This window comes from Balaenoptera borealis (genome assembly GCF_965194805.1).
Source record: "Balaenoptera borealis genome assembly, chromosome: 11".
Taxonomy (NCBI): Eukaryota; Metazoa; Chordata; class Mammalia; order Artiodactyla; family Balaenopteridae; genus Balaenoptera; species Balaenoptera borealis.
Window position 1 is genome coordinate 13291028 of NC_138868.1, and position 17969 is coordinate 13308996.

Here is a 17969-nt window from a genome sequence, read left to right on the forward strand (position 1 = left end):
GCCCACTCTCACCACTATTATTCAACATAGTTTTGTAAGCTTTAGCCACAGCAATCAGAGCAGAAAAAGAAATAAAAGGAATCCAAATCGGAAAAGAAGAAGTAAAGCTGTCACTGTTTGCAGATGACATGATACTATACAAAGAGAATCCTAAAGATGCTACCAGAAGACTACTAGAGCTAATCAATGAATTTGGTAAAGTAGCAGGATACAAAATTAATGCACAGAAATCTCTTGCATTCCTATACACTAATGATGAAAAATCTGAAGGTGAAATTAAGAAAACACTCCCATTTATCATTGCAACAAAAAGAATAAAATATCTAGGAATAAACCTACCTAAGCAGACAAAAGACCTGTATACAGAAAATTTTAAGACACTGATGAAAGAAATTAAAGATGATACAAATAGATGGAGAGATATACCATGTTCTTGGATTGGAAGAATCAACGTTGTGAAAATGACTCTACTACCCAAAGCAATCTACAGATTCATTGCAATCCCTATCAAACTACCAATGGCATTTTTTCACAGAACTAGAACAAAAAATTTCACAATTTGTATGGAAACACAAAAGACCCCAAATAGCCAAAGCAATCTTGAGAAAGAAAAATGGAGCTGGAGGAATCAGGCTCCCTGACTTCAGACAAAGCAACAGTAATCAAGACAGTATGGTACTGGCACAAAAACAGAAATATAGATCAATGGAACAGGATAGAAAGCCCAGAGATAAACCCACGCACATATGGTCGCCTTACCTTTGATAAAGGAGGCAAGAATATACAGTGGAGAAAAGACAGCCTCTTCAATAAGTGGTGCTGGGAAAACTGGACAGCTACATGTAAAAGAATGAAATTAGAACACTCCCTAACACCATACACAAAAGCAAACTCAAAATGGATTAAAGACCTAAATGTAAGGCCAGAGAGTATAAAACTCTTAGAGGAAAACATAGGCAGAACACTCTATGACATAAATCGCAGCAAGATCCTTTTTGACCCACCTCTTAGAGAAATGGAAATAAAAACAAAAATAAACAAACGGGACCTAATGAAACTTAAAAGCTTTTGCACAGCAAAGGAAACCATAAACAAGACCAAAAGACAACCCTCAGAATGGGAGAAAATATTTGCAAATGAAGCAACTGACAAAGGATTAATCTCCAAAATTTACAAGCAGCTCATGCAGCTCAGTATCAATAAAACAAACAACCCAACCCAAAAATGGGCAGAGGACCTAAATAGACATTTCTCCAAAGAAGATATACAGACTGCCAACAAACACATGAAAGAATGCTCAACATCATTAATCATTAGAGAAATGCAAATCAAAACTACAATGAGATATCATCTCACACCAGTCAGAATGGCCATCATCAAAAAATCTACAAACAATAATTGCTGGAGAGGGTGTGGAGAAAAGGGAACCCTCTTGCACTATTGGTGGGAATGAAAATTGATACAGCCACTATGGAGAACAGTATGGAGGTTCCTTAAAAAACTAAAAATAGAACTACCATATGACCCAGCAATCCCACTACTGGGCATATACCCTGAGAAAACCATAATTCAAAAAGAGTCAGGTACCACAATGTTCATTGCAGCTCTATTTACAATAGCCAGGACATGGAAGCAACCTAAGTGTCCATCGACAGATGAATGGATAAAGAAGATGTGGCACATATATACAATGGAATATTACTCAACCATAAAAAGAAACGAAATTGAGTTATTTGTAGTGAGGTGGATAGATTTAGTGTCTGTCATACAGAGTGAAGTACGTCAGAAACAGAAAAACAAATACCGTATGCTAACACATATATATGGAATCTAAAAAAAAAAAAAAAAGTCATGAATAACCTAGGGGCAAGACGGGAACAAAGACACAGACCTACTAGACAATGGACTTGAGGATACGGGGAGGGGGAAGGGTAAGCTGGGACAAAGTAAGAGAGTGGCATGGACATATATACACTACCAAACGTAAAATAGATAGCTAGTGGGAAGCAGCCGCATAGCACAGGGAGATCAGCTCAGTGCTTTGTGACCACCAGAGGGGTGGGATAGGGAGGGTGGGAGGGAGGGAGACGCAAGGGGGAAGAGATATGGGGACATATGTATATCTATAACTGATTCACTTTGTTATAAAGCAGAAATTAACACACCATTATAAAGCAATTATACTCCAATAAAGATGTTTAATAAAAAAAGTTTTTTTTAATTATCCTGCAGAAATATTTATGCTAATAGGGAAGAATAGTCCTAATAAACTTGAAATGCAAAAAGCCGATAACACATGTACAGTATTTTAATATTTGCTAAAATATATATACACACACACATACACACCTTTCTATATCTTAAAATTCTAAAACATCACGCATCAAAATCTATTAGTTATTATCTCTGGTGGTTGGTTTACATGTGATTTTTCTTTTTGCTTGTCTGTATTTTATATAATGAATATGCATTGCTGTCATTATAAATGTGTTTAAAAGTTTTTCTTAGATATTTAAAAGAAAACCAATATTTGGAAAATTTGACATTTATAAATTATACTGATTTCCCTTAAGAAACATGACTGTTTCACAGAAAGTACAACCTATTTGCTTACCAGTTGTACCGTTAACTGTTTGGGAATCCCCTTTAGTCCCATTTGGTCCTTGTGGAAATATGTCAAAACGATACTTGGTTCCAGGGCGTAAGCCACCAATGACAATACTTTGTTCGGTGGTTGTGTTAGGTCCTCCAGCTTCATCCGGTGTGATATATATCTCAAAGGAATTAGAGTCATTGCTGTTCCACGCTAAGCCAATTTCCCTTGTGCTGACACTTGTCACTCGAAAGTCAGAAACTGGACAGGGGGCTGTGGGTAGAAAGTAAATGACTAGATTAAGAATCTATTTCTCCAGAAGACAAGGGTGACTGCACCTCACAAAATATTTACAATGAGATTAAACGTACACTTGGGACACCTGACCTCTCTTTTTCTCTTTTTTGTATTATCACCTACAACACAAGCCCCTCAGAAACTCATGTTTCTAACCAACAAGAGAACACTTGGCCACAGGAGTGCAGAAACTGGTGTTTAAGTTGTACAAAGTCATTCAAAGGAAATGAGAAGAGGCGTAAATTCTCGTGGGTCAAGGGCTCAGGCACTGGAGGACCTTGGCCACTGCTGGCTGCCTATGTTGTATACATTACTTAGGCTTCCAGAGTCTCTGTTTAAGGAAGTGCAGCAGAGGCTGCTGTTGACCCCCAAAATCCATTCCCCCCTCCGTTTTCCTTAATCATACACCCCCAGATTCTTAGCAGTGTACATGGCTATTGGAAAGAAAAACTACATTTCCCAGCCTCCCTTGCAACTAGGCTAAGTTCTGGTCAATGGGATGTGCGTATAAGCACCACATGGCTCCTAAGAAGCATCCTTAAAGGATGGAGCGTTACCTTTTATCCTTCCTCCTTCTTGTAACTGGAACGTGGGTGTGATGCCTGAAGCTCAGGCTGCCTGGCTATAGAACCAACAACGTGGCAGTGGCTGCAGCTTCCTGATGCCAGGACGGCAGCTCAGTACATTCCTGGAGCCAACAGCTACAGCCAGGGCTGCTGACAGTGACACAGTTGGGGACTCCCTGGATGGGGAGTTCTGCACCCTTAGGCTGGGAGTCATTTCTGGGTCCCAGCCTAGAGCTGCACCCCACATGGTGTGAGTTGAATTGTGTCCCCTCAAAATTCCTATGTTGAAGTCCTAACCATCAGTACCTCAGAATCTGACTATATTTGGAGGTAGGATTTTTAAAGAGGTGATTAAGGTGAAATGAGGCCATTAAGGTGGGCCCTAATCCAATCCATTATGACTAGTATCCTTATTAGATTAGAGGGAACTATATTCAATATCCTGTGATAAACCATAATGGAAAAGAATATGAAAAAGAATATATATATGTATAACTAAATCACTTTGCTGTACAGCAGAAATTAAACACAACATTGTAAATCAACTATACTTCAATAAAATTTTTAAAAAAAAGAGGAGATTAGGACACAGACATGCACAGATCAAAGGAGAATCATGTGAAGACACAGGGAGAAGCCGGCCATTACAAAGCCAGGAAGGGAGGTCTCAGAAGAAACCAAGCCTGAATCACCTGATCTCAGACTTCTTGCCTCCAGAACTGTGAGACAGTCGATTTCTATTGTTTAAGCCTCCCAATCTGTCGTACTTGTTATGGCAGTCCTAGCAAACTTACACACCAGCACTTCCAATGATTCTGTAAACCCTCAGTTCCCAAGATAAGATCCTCTTCCGTTTAAAATAGCTCATGGTTTCTGTTTCTTGCAAATGAGCAGTAGCTAACCATCCCATCCTGCCTAGCATTGGGCTTCTTTTATAATGAGAGAGAAATAAACTCCTGTCTTGGATACTTGGGGAGTTTGTTACTCACAGTGAACCTGATCCTAATAGAGAGATTAAACAGTTAAAAAAAAAAAAAAAAAAAGTAAAAGGTGAAGAAAAGAAAGCAGATTTCATTTAGTCCAAAGACCCAGTCAGAAGACGTTTGTAAGAATGCCTAAGGTGTGCTTCTTGGAAAGCAACAGACACTCGAATAAAGTATTCTGGTAGGATGAGTCCTGGGTCCAGAGCCAGGCACCCCTGGGTTCAAGTCCCTGCCCTGCTGTTTACCAGCTCTGTGGTCTTGGGCAAACTCTTCAGTTGTGCTGGGCTATAGTCTTTTCATCTGTAAGACAGGGATCCTAACACCTACCGTGAAGGCCACTGCAATACATGTAAAGCTCCTGACGCAGTGCAATACCGATATTACTATATTATTACATTACTACTCTACTGGCACACCATTATTGTTTTAATTACTGGACCGTCCTTGGAACAGAATGGTTTTTATTTGCTGCCTAACATCTTGTCTTTAAGAGGCAGCTGGATCAGAAGAAAGAAAAGACAAGACATAGCTGTGTCCTATTTCCTTATAATGTCAGCATCCAAAGGACAAAGGGACATGAATAACCAGGTTCTTTTTGCCTCCATGTATCAACTTGCTCCCTGTCGCTAGCACACGAGTATGGCCGTCACCAGCGCAGGCTGGAGCTGAGAGAGCCCAGCTGTCTGATCCCACCTCTGACACTCACAAGGTGTGACACCTGTCCATAGCATCTGTCTCGGCCTGGGCTTCCTCATCCATAAAATGAGGCCAGTGCCATGTCACAGATTTGTGAACATTACATGAGACCGTGCAAGGAAAGCACGTCCCGCGATGCTGGGCGTGTGGGCAGGGTCAATCAATGGTCACCGTCATAAGATCACACAGCCTGAAGGTGGTAAGCGTCCCTGTGGACCCACAAGCTGAGCTGTGCTTTCCTCAAGGGCAGGAACGGAATTTGTCTTGTATCTGCACCTGGCGCATAGCAGGCAGGCAAGAAAGGTTAGCAAAGCAATGAGTGGACTCACGGGTGTACACTTGGAGAAAGCCCGGTATGCCCTCGTAACTGTTGTTAAGGAAAGGCCACACTGTGATGTCGTATAAGGTGCTCGAGCTGAGTGAGGTGATGACGGCACGAGTCTCACTGACAGTGAGATTGAAGGAATCTGTCTCGCCAGCAACTTGTATCTTGTAGGTATAGACAGAGGATGACTCATTGTCATTGATTTTCCAGGTCAGGGTCAAGCCTGTGGCACTGATGTTCACAACTTTGATGTCAAACACCTGACTGGAATCTGCAAAGACACAAGAGGAGTTAACAACCACCAGAATGGCCAAGCCAGACAGAAAGAGACAGAGAGAGGGAGAGATGCTGTCATCAAGGAACGTCATCTAATCTAAGAAACACTCTTAGCAATTCTTCCTTCCTACTCGACACCATTTAACGCAACATACCTGAGTGTAGGGTGGTCCCAGCAAAAGTCAGGCAGCATCTTCAGTGAAGAAAACAACCTGGCCAATTGCAACTGCATAGTTACTCTACGTTCTTCTTGTGAGCTGACTCTTAGAGATGCGATAGACTCCTCAGACAACAACATGGACTCTACACGTGCCCCCCTAGGTGCTGGGTGACCCCAAAAGGTCTCAAGCATACATCCATCCAAGAATGAACACTATACTCTACATGATCAAGTAAAGGTCACAGACTTTCGCATGAGGCAGGTCTGGGTTCCAAGGTCAGCTCTACTTGAATAGGCAGGTGGATCTTAGGAAAATCACCGAGCTCAGCTTCCTCATCTATAAAGTCAGGATAATAATCCTAACTCAAGAAAAGATAACACAAGAGTGCTAGTTATTCACCACTTGCCCACCCCACTCTCCCAATCCACCCTCTGTCCTTCTCCTGCCTGCTCTGTGCCCCGGGGAGGCTGAGCCCTGTACCTTGCATCACTGGGGCACAGGTTGGGGGATAGAGACTCTGCCAGGTGGCCTGGGACCAGGTTCCACCAATGAGCGATAGGGGCAGGCTACTGGGGGGCGGGAGGAGAAAGCAGTTGGAGTCCTTCTCCTCACTGCCTCCTGCTCTGGGTCACCTGTTCTGACATAGCTGTGTCCTCCACTGCCCCAGCCCTCGCTCGGCTCCAGAAACACCATCTCCTCCCCCTTACTCTTCAGCCTTGGAGGTGATTTCCTATCATGACTAGTCTCAGGCGTCTCAACATCCTCTGATGGTGTCCTTAACTCCATCCCACCTAATTAGTCACTTGAAAAGTGCCTGGTACCATACACGTATGTGTATCTGTGTGTATGTGTGTGTGTGTACACATGAGTATACACACACATATACATACACACACAACATAGAGAGGGTTAAGCCTACAATATAATTATTATAATAGTATATATTATATAATATTATTATTATTTATTAAGCACTAGGACAGTCAACACAAACCAGGCTTTGTGTATATCCACATGACCAAAAGCCAAAAATGCAATCACTATTACTTTAATTCCACTCAAATCACTTTACAAAGCAGGGAACCCCAGGTCCACACTAATCCACAGGCCGCTTTTTGCAGGATCAGGCAAAAAGGCCCTCCTCTGGATGGCTCTGCCCCGGGGGGTGTGGCTGGGTGAAAGGCCCAGAGACTAGATTTCAGCCCCACTCACCTCCCTGCACAAGCATCTTGTATGTAGGACAGCCCCACCACTGTCAATGGCACCCCTGGAGGAGTCCCTTCCCCCCTTCCCTCCTCCCCCAGCCAAAAATTGCCCCCAGGTGTCCTATAACACATCCTCCCAGCCCCTCCAAAAGAGAGAGAGCAGCTCTCAAAACATACATATACCATCTCTCTAGGAAATGAATCAACCCCTCCAGAATCATCAGAGTCCTTGAGATGTTACCTAGTCCCAGTGCCTCTCCACTTTCATAGCTCAGTGGCCAGCATCTGCACTTTCACTCATGACGTTTCCTCAACTGACATATCCTCCTCCTCCTCCTCTCCATTTATCCAAATCCTATCCTCCCTTCAAAGAAAGTTAGATCCTCCCTGTAGAAGAGGCCTTCCTTTGGGATTTAACATTAAAATCAGGCTCCAGCCTTCCCATGTCCCCAGCACTTAGTGGGCAACTGTAGTGCACAGTGACCATGGGTTGCCTATGAAGCATCCAAGTCCCTCTTCCAAAAGGCATCCCAACCCCCCTTGTGGGGAGGAGGTGCCTGTCACCCATGTGGAAGCTGGAGGGACAGCGGCTCCCTTCCCCAGCACAGCCATCTAGAAAGCAACATGACACCCTCTCCACCCTAGAATCCTGAGGGAGTGTCACCAGCTCCAGCACGGACCAGCCCTCCAGAGTTTCCTGGATGCTGGACTGTTTTCTGTCCTTGGTCCTCCAGCCTCCAGCCTTACTGCCTCCATTCTATGGATCTATGACAGCCTTTCAGAACAGATATATTTTGGGGGTTTGTTTGTTTATTTGTTTTAATTTTTATTGGAGTATATTTGACTTACAAATACGATGTTGTGTTAGTCTCTGCTGTACAGCAAAGAGACGGTCATATAGAATAGAGGTATTGTTGGATAAGATAACCCGAGTCAGTCTGTGTTGCCTGCAAGCAAGCCCCCAACAGCTGCCAGGCTACAGCATTTGTTCCTGAACCCACAGAGCCTGACCATGTGCTTTCCCATGTATGTTTGCCTTGATTCCCCATCTATACTGCAATTCTTTACCCCCTCATCAGCACCAATCCAAAAAGTCTCTAAAACTGTTCAATTTACAGAGTGGGAGTGCTGACAAATTATAGGTAGAAAGCAGCAGTGTGCATGTCAGCAAGTGTCATAGGAAGGTCAGTATGCCTTCCAAGTTCAGGCCAAAAAAGGAAACTCATTTTCTTCTCTCAAGGGGAAAATACTTAACCAACATGGACAAAATGAATATCAAGTTACAAGAGAAAAACATTATGCCAGTTTGTCTCGTTGGCCAGTATGCAGGGCTATGAAAGAAAGAATGAGGTAGCCCCTAGCATCTGCACATGGTAGCTGCTCAAGGAAATGAGCAGCTACGTTGTAATGAGCTCCAGGAAAGAAGGGTCTTGGCCACAGAGTTCAGAAGAAACTCACTGGATCTGCTCTGTCCAAAACCTCTTCCAGAAAACTCTCTCCCGCAACAAAACTACTTATGAAGCAAGAGATAACTCAGAACCAGAATCACAGAAGACAAACTCTGTGCTAGAAAACTCTGGCTGAAGCCACTTTACAAAATTCAACATACTTGTTTTGAACTCTGTGGCGCGGGGCTGTCCTTCGGCACCACTTGCTGCTCGAGGATAAACAGTGGCCTTGTACTGTGTGTCAGACTTTAACCCAAAAAGCAGGACTTCCGTGGTGTCTTGGGGCAGAGAAGGGTCAGAGGAGGGGGCTGCAGGTTCGAGTCCGTATATGTACCCAGGGGCAGTGGGGCTCCTGGGCGGCTGCAGAGAGCGGTCTGTGCTGCTGGCATCTGTTTCAAACACAAAAGGCAAAGACGTTACCTGCGACAGAAGTGTATCCCTGTCTTCTGTCAGCGCCGGTGCCCTCCCCACCGTAAGACGACACATCAGACAGTACCCACAGCTGGGACTCCACAAATACCTGTTCCCTTCCTCCCCCAGAGATACACATGCTCCTGAAAGGGCCCTGATGTGGGGGTTTGGTGAGTTTTTTTACCTTTTCTTTTTTTAAATTGGGGTATAGTTGTTTTACAGTGTTGTGTTAGTTTCTGCTGCACTACAAAGTGAAACAGCTGTATGTATACATGTATCCCCTCCCTCTTGGACCTCCCTCCCACCCCACCCCCATCCCACCCATCTATGTCACCACAGAGCACGGAGCTGAGTTCTCTGCGCTATACAGCAGGTTCCCACCAGCTATCTGTTTTACACATGGTAGTGTATATATGTCAATCCCAATCTCCCAATTCATCCCACACCCCCTCTTCCCCTCCACCGTGTCCGCACGTTCGTTCTCTGTGAAAGGGTCCTGATTTGGGGCAGGTATTTCACGTTGTACTTTTAGCCCAGGTAGCACCGCAGATATTTGCACTTCTCTCTCCAACTCAGCTATTTGCATCTCTCGCCAGCTTCTTTCAAGAAACCATCTTCTCCCACCCAACTCCAAACACGGATTTCCAGGACAACCTCATGATTCACACTTGGCTAAGCAGAGCCCACTTAAGGAATTCTTTCCCTGGACCAGTCCCCTGCTGAGAGAGGGTGAAACAAGCAGAACTGCTGAACCAGAGGAAAGTTGGTAAAAAGAAACAAGCAGGGAAGAGAGACAAGAGTCACCTCATCTCTTCCTTCAAGGCCTTGCTGCCCCTGGTGGGGAAATATACACGAGCCAAGAAGTTGCTCTTTTAGTCTAAGCTATTTGAAGCCTGATTCTGTCACCTGCCATCAAGAATCCTGACACCTACTTTGCACATCTGTTTCCTTATGTGTAAAATGGGGATTGAGTACTTGTTCTCAATTCACAGAGCTACCCCTGAAAATTCTATGAAGTCTGCAAATAACTACTCCACTGTCAATGCAGAAGACATCTGCTAGATTTGCCTGATAAGCAGCCCTTTTCTCATTGGATGCGGTTAAGTTCCTCCAGTGGGCCTACTTGGGTTAACACATCTGTTATCTATCCAACCAAAAGTTTAAGAAGCTAAAGGGCCCAGCTACTTTCCTGGATGCCAGACTCCAAAAAGTTTCAACACCCACTGTGCTGACCTGTAAAATAAGAACATTTTCCCCTCCTTCTTCACACACTCGTGGAGGTCAAACTAAAATGTGGAGAAGACCTCTATAAATTCTAAACTCCGTACAAATTATCAGAACAATTTTTCTTAACTATAAGTTACTGAAAGTCAAAACCAGCAAGGCAGATCAGAAGCCCACTTTTGTAACTCACCTAAGCTATTTTCTGTAACCAGAGGGTCACTCTGTGTCTTATTTGAAAGATATAGGGTGACCTTGTTTTGAATCCCTGGCTTCAGGTCTGAAAAATTGACTACTAAGTTTTGAGTCAACTCCTGGCTTCCTTCAAGGAGCATCCGGAAGGTGTCAGTGATGCTATCATTCTTCCAGGTAAGAGCAACGTGCGTCACACCCACAAAGACAACACGAAGACCAGAAACTGGATGAGGCTCTATTTTAAAAACACACAGTGGGCACAGATGGAATAAGATACTTGTAGTCACCTTTCATTAAGAATGACTGGGGACATTGATGTTTCAATGTGACCCACTAAAAATACTTCCTTTATATCAGAGTCCAGTGCAGTTCCATCATTTTCACAGCAGGGAGAAAACTTATCATTATGCAGAAAAAAAGGAGAAAAGAATAAACCTTAAAGCCATAATTTTTTAGGATCTGAACTATTCTCCACGACAGTTAATTCCAACAGTGATCTGACACTCTTCTAAATTGCCGTTTTAAACAGCAGCATTTAATATTTTAGATACCAGGAATAAGCATCCAAAAAAGTGATCATTTGCTACATCTAAAGGTCTCAATTCCAGATAATACAAATAATATTTCACAGTATCAAGACATTTCAACTAAGACCCTCTTCCCTGTATTCCAACCCCAAAGGAAATCTTCAGAAGATTTCCAGTCTATACCATCCCCCCGCCGTTCTTTCTATCACTTTATTTGGCTGGTTGTGACGTAAATCAAACAATTTTGGCCAAGATGACATCCACTCCCTTCAATCTTGAGATAAGAACATGGAGATTCAGAACAGCAGGGTGACTTGCTCAAGAATGCACACTACTCGTAGCATCAGGGAAACTAGGACCCAGGGCTCCAGCTTTAAGCATATATTGATACAAGCACAGGGAGCACTGCAGACAGATCCACAACCCTGCTTGAGGAGGCTGAACGCAAAGACACTGGCCTGGATGACTGTGAGGCACCATCCAGCTGTGAGGCGAGCTGATCCATTCTGCAATTCTATTCTTCACATCAAATGTTTCTGATGCAAAGATTTCTACACTGGGTCACACATTTCTTTAAAAAAGACACGTGCAACACGAATAAAGCAGCCAGCTCAATGATCCGGGTAACTGTGATGAACACCACTGTACAACAGTGCTCTGGAATCAGGCTGCTGGGTTCCCACTACATGATGCTCAATAACTCTGGGAGCTCAGAAGAAACTTAACTTCTCGGCATTACCATTTCTTCCGCTGTAGCCCTCAGGGTTACTGTGAGGACACCCTGATGGATTAAGGACAGCTAAGCACACGGTATGTGCTCAGTAAACAGTAGCTGATAAACACAGCCTTGACCTTGGGGGCTTTAAGGTGGAGTGAGGATCCTTGGTTCCTGGGCTGCGTGCTTCTGGCCACCTGGCCACCTCCCCTTTCCTATAGTCACCAATTCTGTATCACCTTGTCCCATCAGCATTTCTAAATTCTGCCTTCTTCTTCCTCCTTAATTCTCTTCTATCTCCTCTCTGCCCTCTCCTTCTTTTCCTCGCTCTCTCACAATACAGCAAATCTTTACTGTGGGTTTCTGTTTTCTCTAAAACTGTGCTGCCAACCTCCAGGAGGTTTTTGAAGGTACCTGTGACACTGCATCCCTGTAGCTCCTCTCTCTCCAGTTCTTTTTACTTACTGGGCATCTGGGCAAGATTTTATTTAAAGAAATAGTTTCCAGGCTTAAAAAGAAAAAATGTTGAAAACCACTGGTTTAGCATTGGCCCGCTCCGTGTGCAGAAGGCGATGTGCCAGGCGGTCACTTCACACCATGGGCTCAGGAAGTCAGCTTTCCACAGCCTTCACCAGCCAATGAGAGCACACCCGACACAGGGTGTGATCAGAAAACCAACACAGGACCTCTTTTTTAAATTGTGTATTCTTCTCAGCTTAAAAAGAGTGTCTCATCTGTTTTTTATATTTTTGGTTCTTTCCAGCTTAAAAAAAAAAAGCTAAATTTGCAGCTGTAACAGGTGGCTCAGGGTACTGACATCTAAACTAAATAAAAATCTAAGCTTAATAAGAGTCACTGGACTCTTATTTCATTTGAAGCACATATTCCTCTATAAAGTATATCAAACTTTCATGCCCAACAGAAGCTCCCAGGAATATAAATATAGCATCAACTTCCCTAGGGAGATTAAAAGAAGCCTAGTAATTACCAACACCATCAAGACACATTTCTTTTTCTTTTTTTTTAAATAAATTTATCTATCTATCTATCTATCTATCTATTTATTTATTTATTTATGGCTGCGTTGGGTCTTCGTTGCTGCGCGCAGGCTTTCTTTAGTTGCGGCGAGCGGAGGCTACTCTTCGTTGCGGTGTGCAAGCTTCAGTAGTTGTGGCTCACGGGCTCTAGAGCGCAGGCTCAGTAGTTGTGGCACACAGGCTTAGTTGCTCCGCGGCATGTGGGACCTTCCCAGACCAGGGCTCAAACCCGTGTCCCCTGCCTTGGCAGGCAGATTCTTAACCACTGCGCCACCAGGGAAGCCCAAGACACATTTCTAACAGGTCTCCATTCCCAAGTCTTAGCAGAAAAGTAAGTATTAATCAATAATAATGAAAAAAATTTTAAACCAAACAGTTGGAAGTAGCTAAAATATCCCAAAACACACAGGACCTTAATACTGAGTGATCCTGCCACCTGAATTCCTGGGCTTGAAACAATACAGAATCTTTTCTCGTCTTCCACAGTTAATGAAAATCAATCTCTTTCCAGCAGGCAACTTGAATGGGCAAGGCTCTAGGATACAGGACAAGAAGGATGGTTCATGATTATTCCTGGGAGCTACTCATCTTACCTAATGTGGTATCTCCTGAAGTCCCATTGCTTCCTGGACTTGAGTATGTGCTGTTACCACCTGTTTGATTTGCAAGACTCATCTGCCCATTTTCCATCTTACTCGTTACTCCAGCTGTGTCGTTTTTCCAGGTTAGGGTCACACTGGTTGGACTGATGGTAACAGCTTCTGTAGGACTGGGTTCTATTTTAATATTGTTTCCCAAAAAAAGGAAAGAAAAAAATTATATTTCAAAAAGAAATGTAAGAGTAAGGACTGCTCTGTATGTCTACTTTCCAGAAGTGAATTTTGCAACCACAGAATTTCATTTCTCTTTATTTGCCTCCTGGACTTCCCTCCAACAAAATACATTTAGATTCCCATATATACATGTATGCATGTGTGTTAGTGAAACAGAAGGCTATAAAACAAAGATAAAAATAACAGAGGGTGGCCTTGTTGGCCATGACTTGAACATGGAGCTAAATCTGTACAGAAGCTGACATAAAAGAGACCTGAGATGCAAAATAAGTCTATCTCCTGATTCTCAGAAAACACTGCTTATGGAGAGGCATATACAGTGCAGAAGCATGTGATAACTTTTTTTCCAAACCCAGATATTAGGAGGAAGCTCCACAGTTCTCTAGCCTAAAGATGGCATAGGACAGAATGGCATAAAGAGAAAAGAGCTGGTCTTGGAATCCAGACCCGGATGTAAGGCACTGCTCTGCCCCTTAGCTGTGTGACCTGGAATTAGTCCCTTAAAACATCTCAGTCTCAGGTTCCTCTGCTGACAGCTCTTAAACGTAAAGGATTATTATTAAGGCACCCTGAAATTGTAAACAAAGTCACTGGATTTGGACATTCAAAAATCAGGGCCCAGAGTCCAATCCTGCTGTCACTAGCAGGTGATTGTACTCGAAGTCATCTCACTGCTCGTGAACCTCACTTCATCACCTGTCAAATTGTAGATGTACAGGATCTTAACACAATGGAAGCCATGATGGTTATTAACAGTAACTAAAACTTCAAAATGGATGCATCCTAATTACAGTCTAGATGGAGGAGTAACAACTAGAAACAGAAGTTACCCTTATTGCATAGGCAATAAGGCAATAAGGACCCAGGGCCTTATCCCAGAAGAATAAAGGTGGTACAGGTAACACCACTTCAGCGTGCATGGGACCTTCAAATGACAGCACGGAGGGTGTGCCTTACCTGGAACCTGGGAGGTGCAAACATTTACCCAATCAAAGAAGAAGGGCAGGAGAGGAAACAAGAGAAAAGAAAAAGGACCAGGCACAGAAGAATGTGGTGGCCCACAATTCAATAAACTTCATGCCAGAAAGCCCCTCAGACTTGAACCTCCCCTCTATAAAGTAACCAGTTCACAGTGTCAGAGTAGCATTTTGGCAGGTTATCGTTGTGGCGCCATTTGCAATCAGCAGTGATGATGGTGATGGGGATAATGATAAAACAATAGCCACAGTTACAGCATGAGGGCAGCAAGAACAGCAGCAGTCCTATTCTGGGTGCTGGCTGGGTCCCAGGCACCGCGCCAGGTGCTGGGCACACGTTTTCTCATTTATGCTTCACAACAACTTCATGAAGAAGGCTATGGCACCATTTTAAAGAAAGAGAAATATATCAAGAACTAAATTTTGTTGATTCATACAGGGATTCTGTTTATACAGGGAAAGGTTTTTAAAAAGCATTTTTATTTATTTATTTATTTATTTTGCGCCGCACCACACGGCTTGCAGGACCTTAGTTCCCCAACCAAGGATTGAACCTGCACCCTCGTCAGTGAAAGCGTGGAGTCCTAACCACTGGACCACCAGGGAATTCCCTAGAAAAGGAAGTTCTTAACTTTCAATAGTTCAGCAAAGTACATCTTAAAATATCTTTTAAAAATATGTGTGTGTATATGTATGCATTTTTGGTAATAAAGATGAAGAAACTGAGGTCTAAGAGGACCAATGACTAGCCGCAGGGCATACAGTGAAACACTGACAGACCCAGGAAGCAAACCTGGGACTCTGATTCTCAGTCTGCGCTCTTCACCACTACGCCGTTGTAGTACTGCTCAGACATGTAGACACTGACATTCTCTAAGACCCACAATCCAGCCCAAAAGAAAAGTCTCGCTCACGTATTTGCACTTCTTGGCAGCAGGTACTGGAGCCATTTGAAAAGGTGAAAAGATAGTGCGTCCCAGGAACCAGCCCTGAAAATGAAGTCTTCCCATCACTGTCTGCTCTGGGAAACTGCTGACTCTGGCCACTCAAATCCGTTACATTTATCACTGAAAAGTTTCCTGGTGCCTTGATAGATTGAATCTCACTGGCTGTAGATGTCAATTCAACCAGATCACAGCGGGAGCCTAGAACACAGGAAAGAAGAACGAAATGCAAGTTAATAAAACGGCACCTCCCACCATATACCAGCCATACAACAGACTTCTTTATTATAATTTTTAAAACACATCATAGTTCCCTCATCTCCCTTTCCCCACTTTACAGTATCACCTCTACACACAGATGTTTTCTTCTCTTGCACCAGTGATTCAAGCCTGCACAAGGAACCTACCAGTTTATTTACCAAACTGATTAACAAGGAAGAAAAAGCAATTGTAGAACTCTTTCTATTGTTTGCACAGGCTTTGCATAATTACTGTTATTAACTGAGCTTTTCTTTATTAGAAGGTTTCAGCAAGGCCTGCCTTCTTTGTATGGCACTGTGAGAACATTCTAATTATTTTATCTCTATGGTTCACAGACTTTGAGATTTTACCAACCAGGAAAAAAAAAAGTTGTCCTTGAATTTTGAGGACAGACAAAAGCTACCAGTTTTTATTTTTTCAAAAACGTACATTAAAAAATTACCAAATACTATTAATTTTATTTCTTATAGAAATAATTTTATTTCTTATAGAAACGAATTATGATCCAAAAAATTAGTAAGGACATAATCCCAGAATAAACGGTGATTTCAACTGAATATATTTAGTTTCATAAAAAACTTATTATACTGTCCTTATTTTTCTCATTTTACTACAGACCTGGGAGGACTTCAATGGACCAGCAACTGGGATTCAGCCCTCCACGTGGAAGCAAAATATCCAGGAGGCTACATCTGGTTTTCCAAAGGTTATGCAAAGCTTGTACACCATTTTAAAAATCATGTGGTAATGTAGCAACACAAGAAAATAATTATGGGATAACAGTACATGAAATAAATATAAATGATACTGCATTATGAAAACTAAGTGGTTTTTTTTTTTGATCACCTACAGATGTAGGCTAGAAAAAAAAAATCACAGAAAAATTATATTTTTATTTGTCAGGATTGCACAAATAAAAAATTTTTTCTTTCACTTGCTGTTTTCACCCTCACCCCACTTCTAAAGAAAAATTGGAAACTAAGCAAGTTTTAGCAAATTAGCGTTTTCTGTGATTTTCACGTTGCTGTTAATGTTGCTGTGTCCATCGGGGGGCAGTAGCGAACAACATAAGAGTGGAATGGGAAGTGGTACTTACAGTCACCTGTGCACACGATCTGTAACAGAAAAAGAAAACGGAAGTCAGCAGATTCATTCAGCCACGGCAAATGCAAATCAGAAATAAAGCAGTTGAGAATTTAATAACTGGGGCGGGGTGTTAAATACATTAGGCAAAGGCCTGTTGGCCAGGGTTAGGGTATAGGGCCACTGAATAGGGGAATTCAGTGTAACCGCGGGTCAACTACAAACAATGGAGACCAGACAACTGTTGGCAGTGTTTTTTCCCACTGAAACATCCAACATGAGCAACTCCCCAGGTCAGCGCTCCTTCCTGCTGCTACATTGTGCACTGAGGCAGAAGGACATCGAAACAAGAGTTGAGATTCTCTGGGTCAGAAAGAAAGGAAAGCAGGACCATCACTCCATCACCCCTTCCCCAGAGCCACTTCAGGTCGAGAAATGGAGGGTATAAAGCCAGATGCGTGACAGAAGAAATCCACCGGGTTTGAGATTTTCATTGTGCAAAAATTCATCTTCTATCAGTAGGTGGCAGTCATCTTTTTTTTTTAATCATATGGCAATCAGCTTTGAGAAGAATAAATGTTTGAAACAGAGGGACCTTAAAGATTGTCTAATTGACAGTATCTCAATCTGCCGTCTTTAGATCCCTGGGGATCCTCAAAGATATTTATCATGATCCATATATTATTTCCCCACACTTTAAAAACCTAAAATATTTCAAGATTGTTCATTCTGTTGTTTAGTTAACACACCTTTTTGGATATTTCAAAGTATGGTCCTTGTAAAGAGGAAAATAATCAAAAGGGACTCTAGTGGAAAAAAGTGTCCTCCAACCTCCATCACACTTAGAATAAAATGCAAACTCTTAACTACAGCCTATGTGGCCTCTCTGATCTCATAGCCTCTCACACCCTTTACAATGTTCTTGAAGCTGATTCTCCCTTGGAGCCTTTATGTATTGATTCCCTTCTCCAAACACACTCTGCCCCCAGACCTTCCCAGACTGTGGCCTCAGATGCCACCTCTTCACGGAGTCCGTGTCCAACCAACCAATGGAAATTAGCCCCACTCACTCTCCATCACATCACTGGTGAGTTTTCTCCCGGCATTCACCTCAATTACTGTCAGTCTCCTCCAACTGAAATGTACACTCCAGGAGAACAGAAACCGGGTCTATGCCCGTGCCTAGAATATTACACACAGTAGGCACTCAATAAA

General features: G+C 42.9%; 1 protein-coding gene across 2 annotated transcripts in view; it reads right to left on the bottom strand.

Moving 5' to 3' along the window:
• Positions 1–17969, bottom strand: part of PTPRJ (protein tyrosine phosphatase receptor type J) — a 165108-nt gene that overhangs the window by 38151 nt on the left and 108988 nt on the right. Inside the window, exons 2-8 of one of the 2 annotated variants that reach the window (XM_082341099.1) lie at positions 16768–16786; positions 15381–15611; positions 13250–13432; positions 10376–10612; positions 8712–8939; positions 5465–5731; positions 2615–2866 (exon numbers count right to left, since the gene is read on the bottom strand). In XM_082341099.1, coding sequence (XP_082197225.1) covers positions 2615–2866; positions 5465–5731; positions 8712–8939; positions 10376–10612; positions 13250–13432; positions 15381–15611; positions 16768–16786 — 1417 coding nt within the window. The remainder of the gene's footprint in view (positions 1–2614; positions 2867–5464; positions 5732–8711; positions 8940–10375; positions 10613–13249; positions 13433–15380; positions 15612–16767; positions 16787–17969) is intronic. The other variant, XM_082341100.1, reaches the window with a different exon arrangement.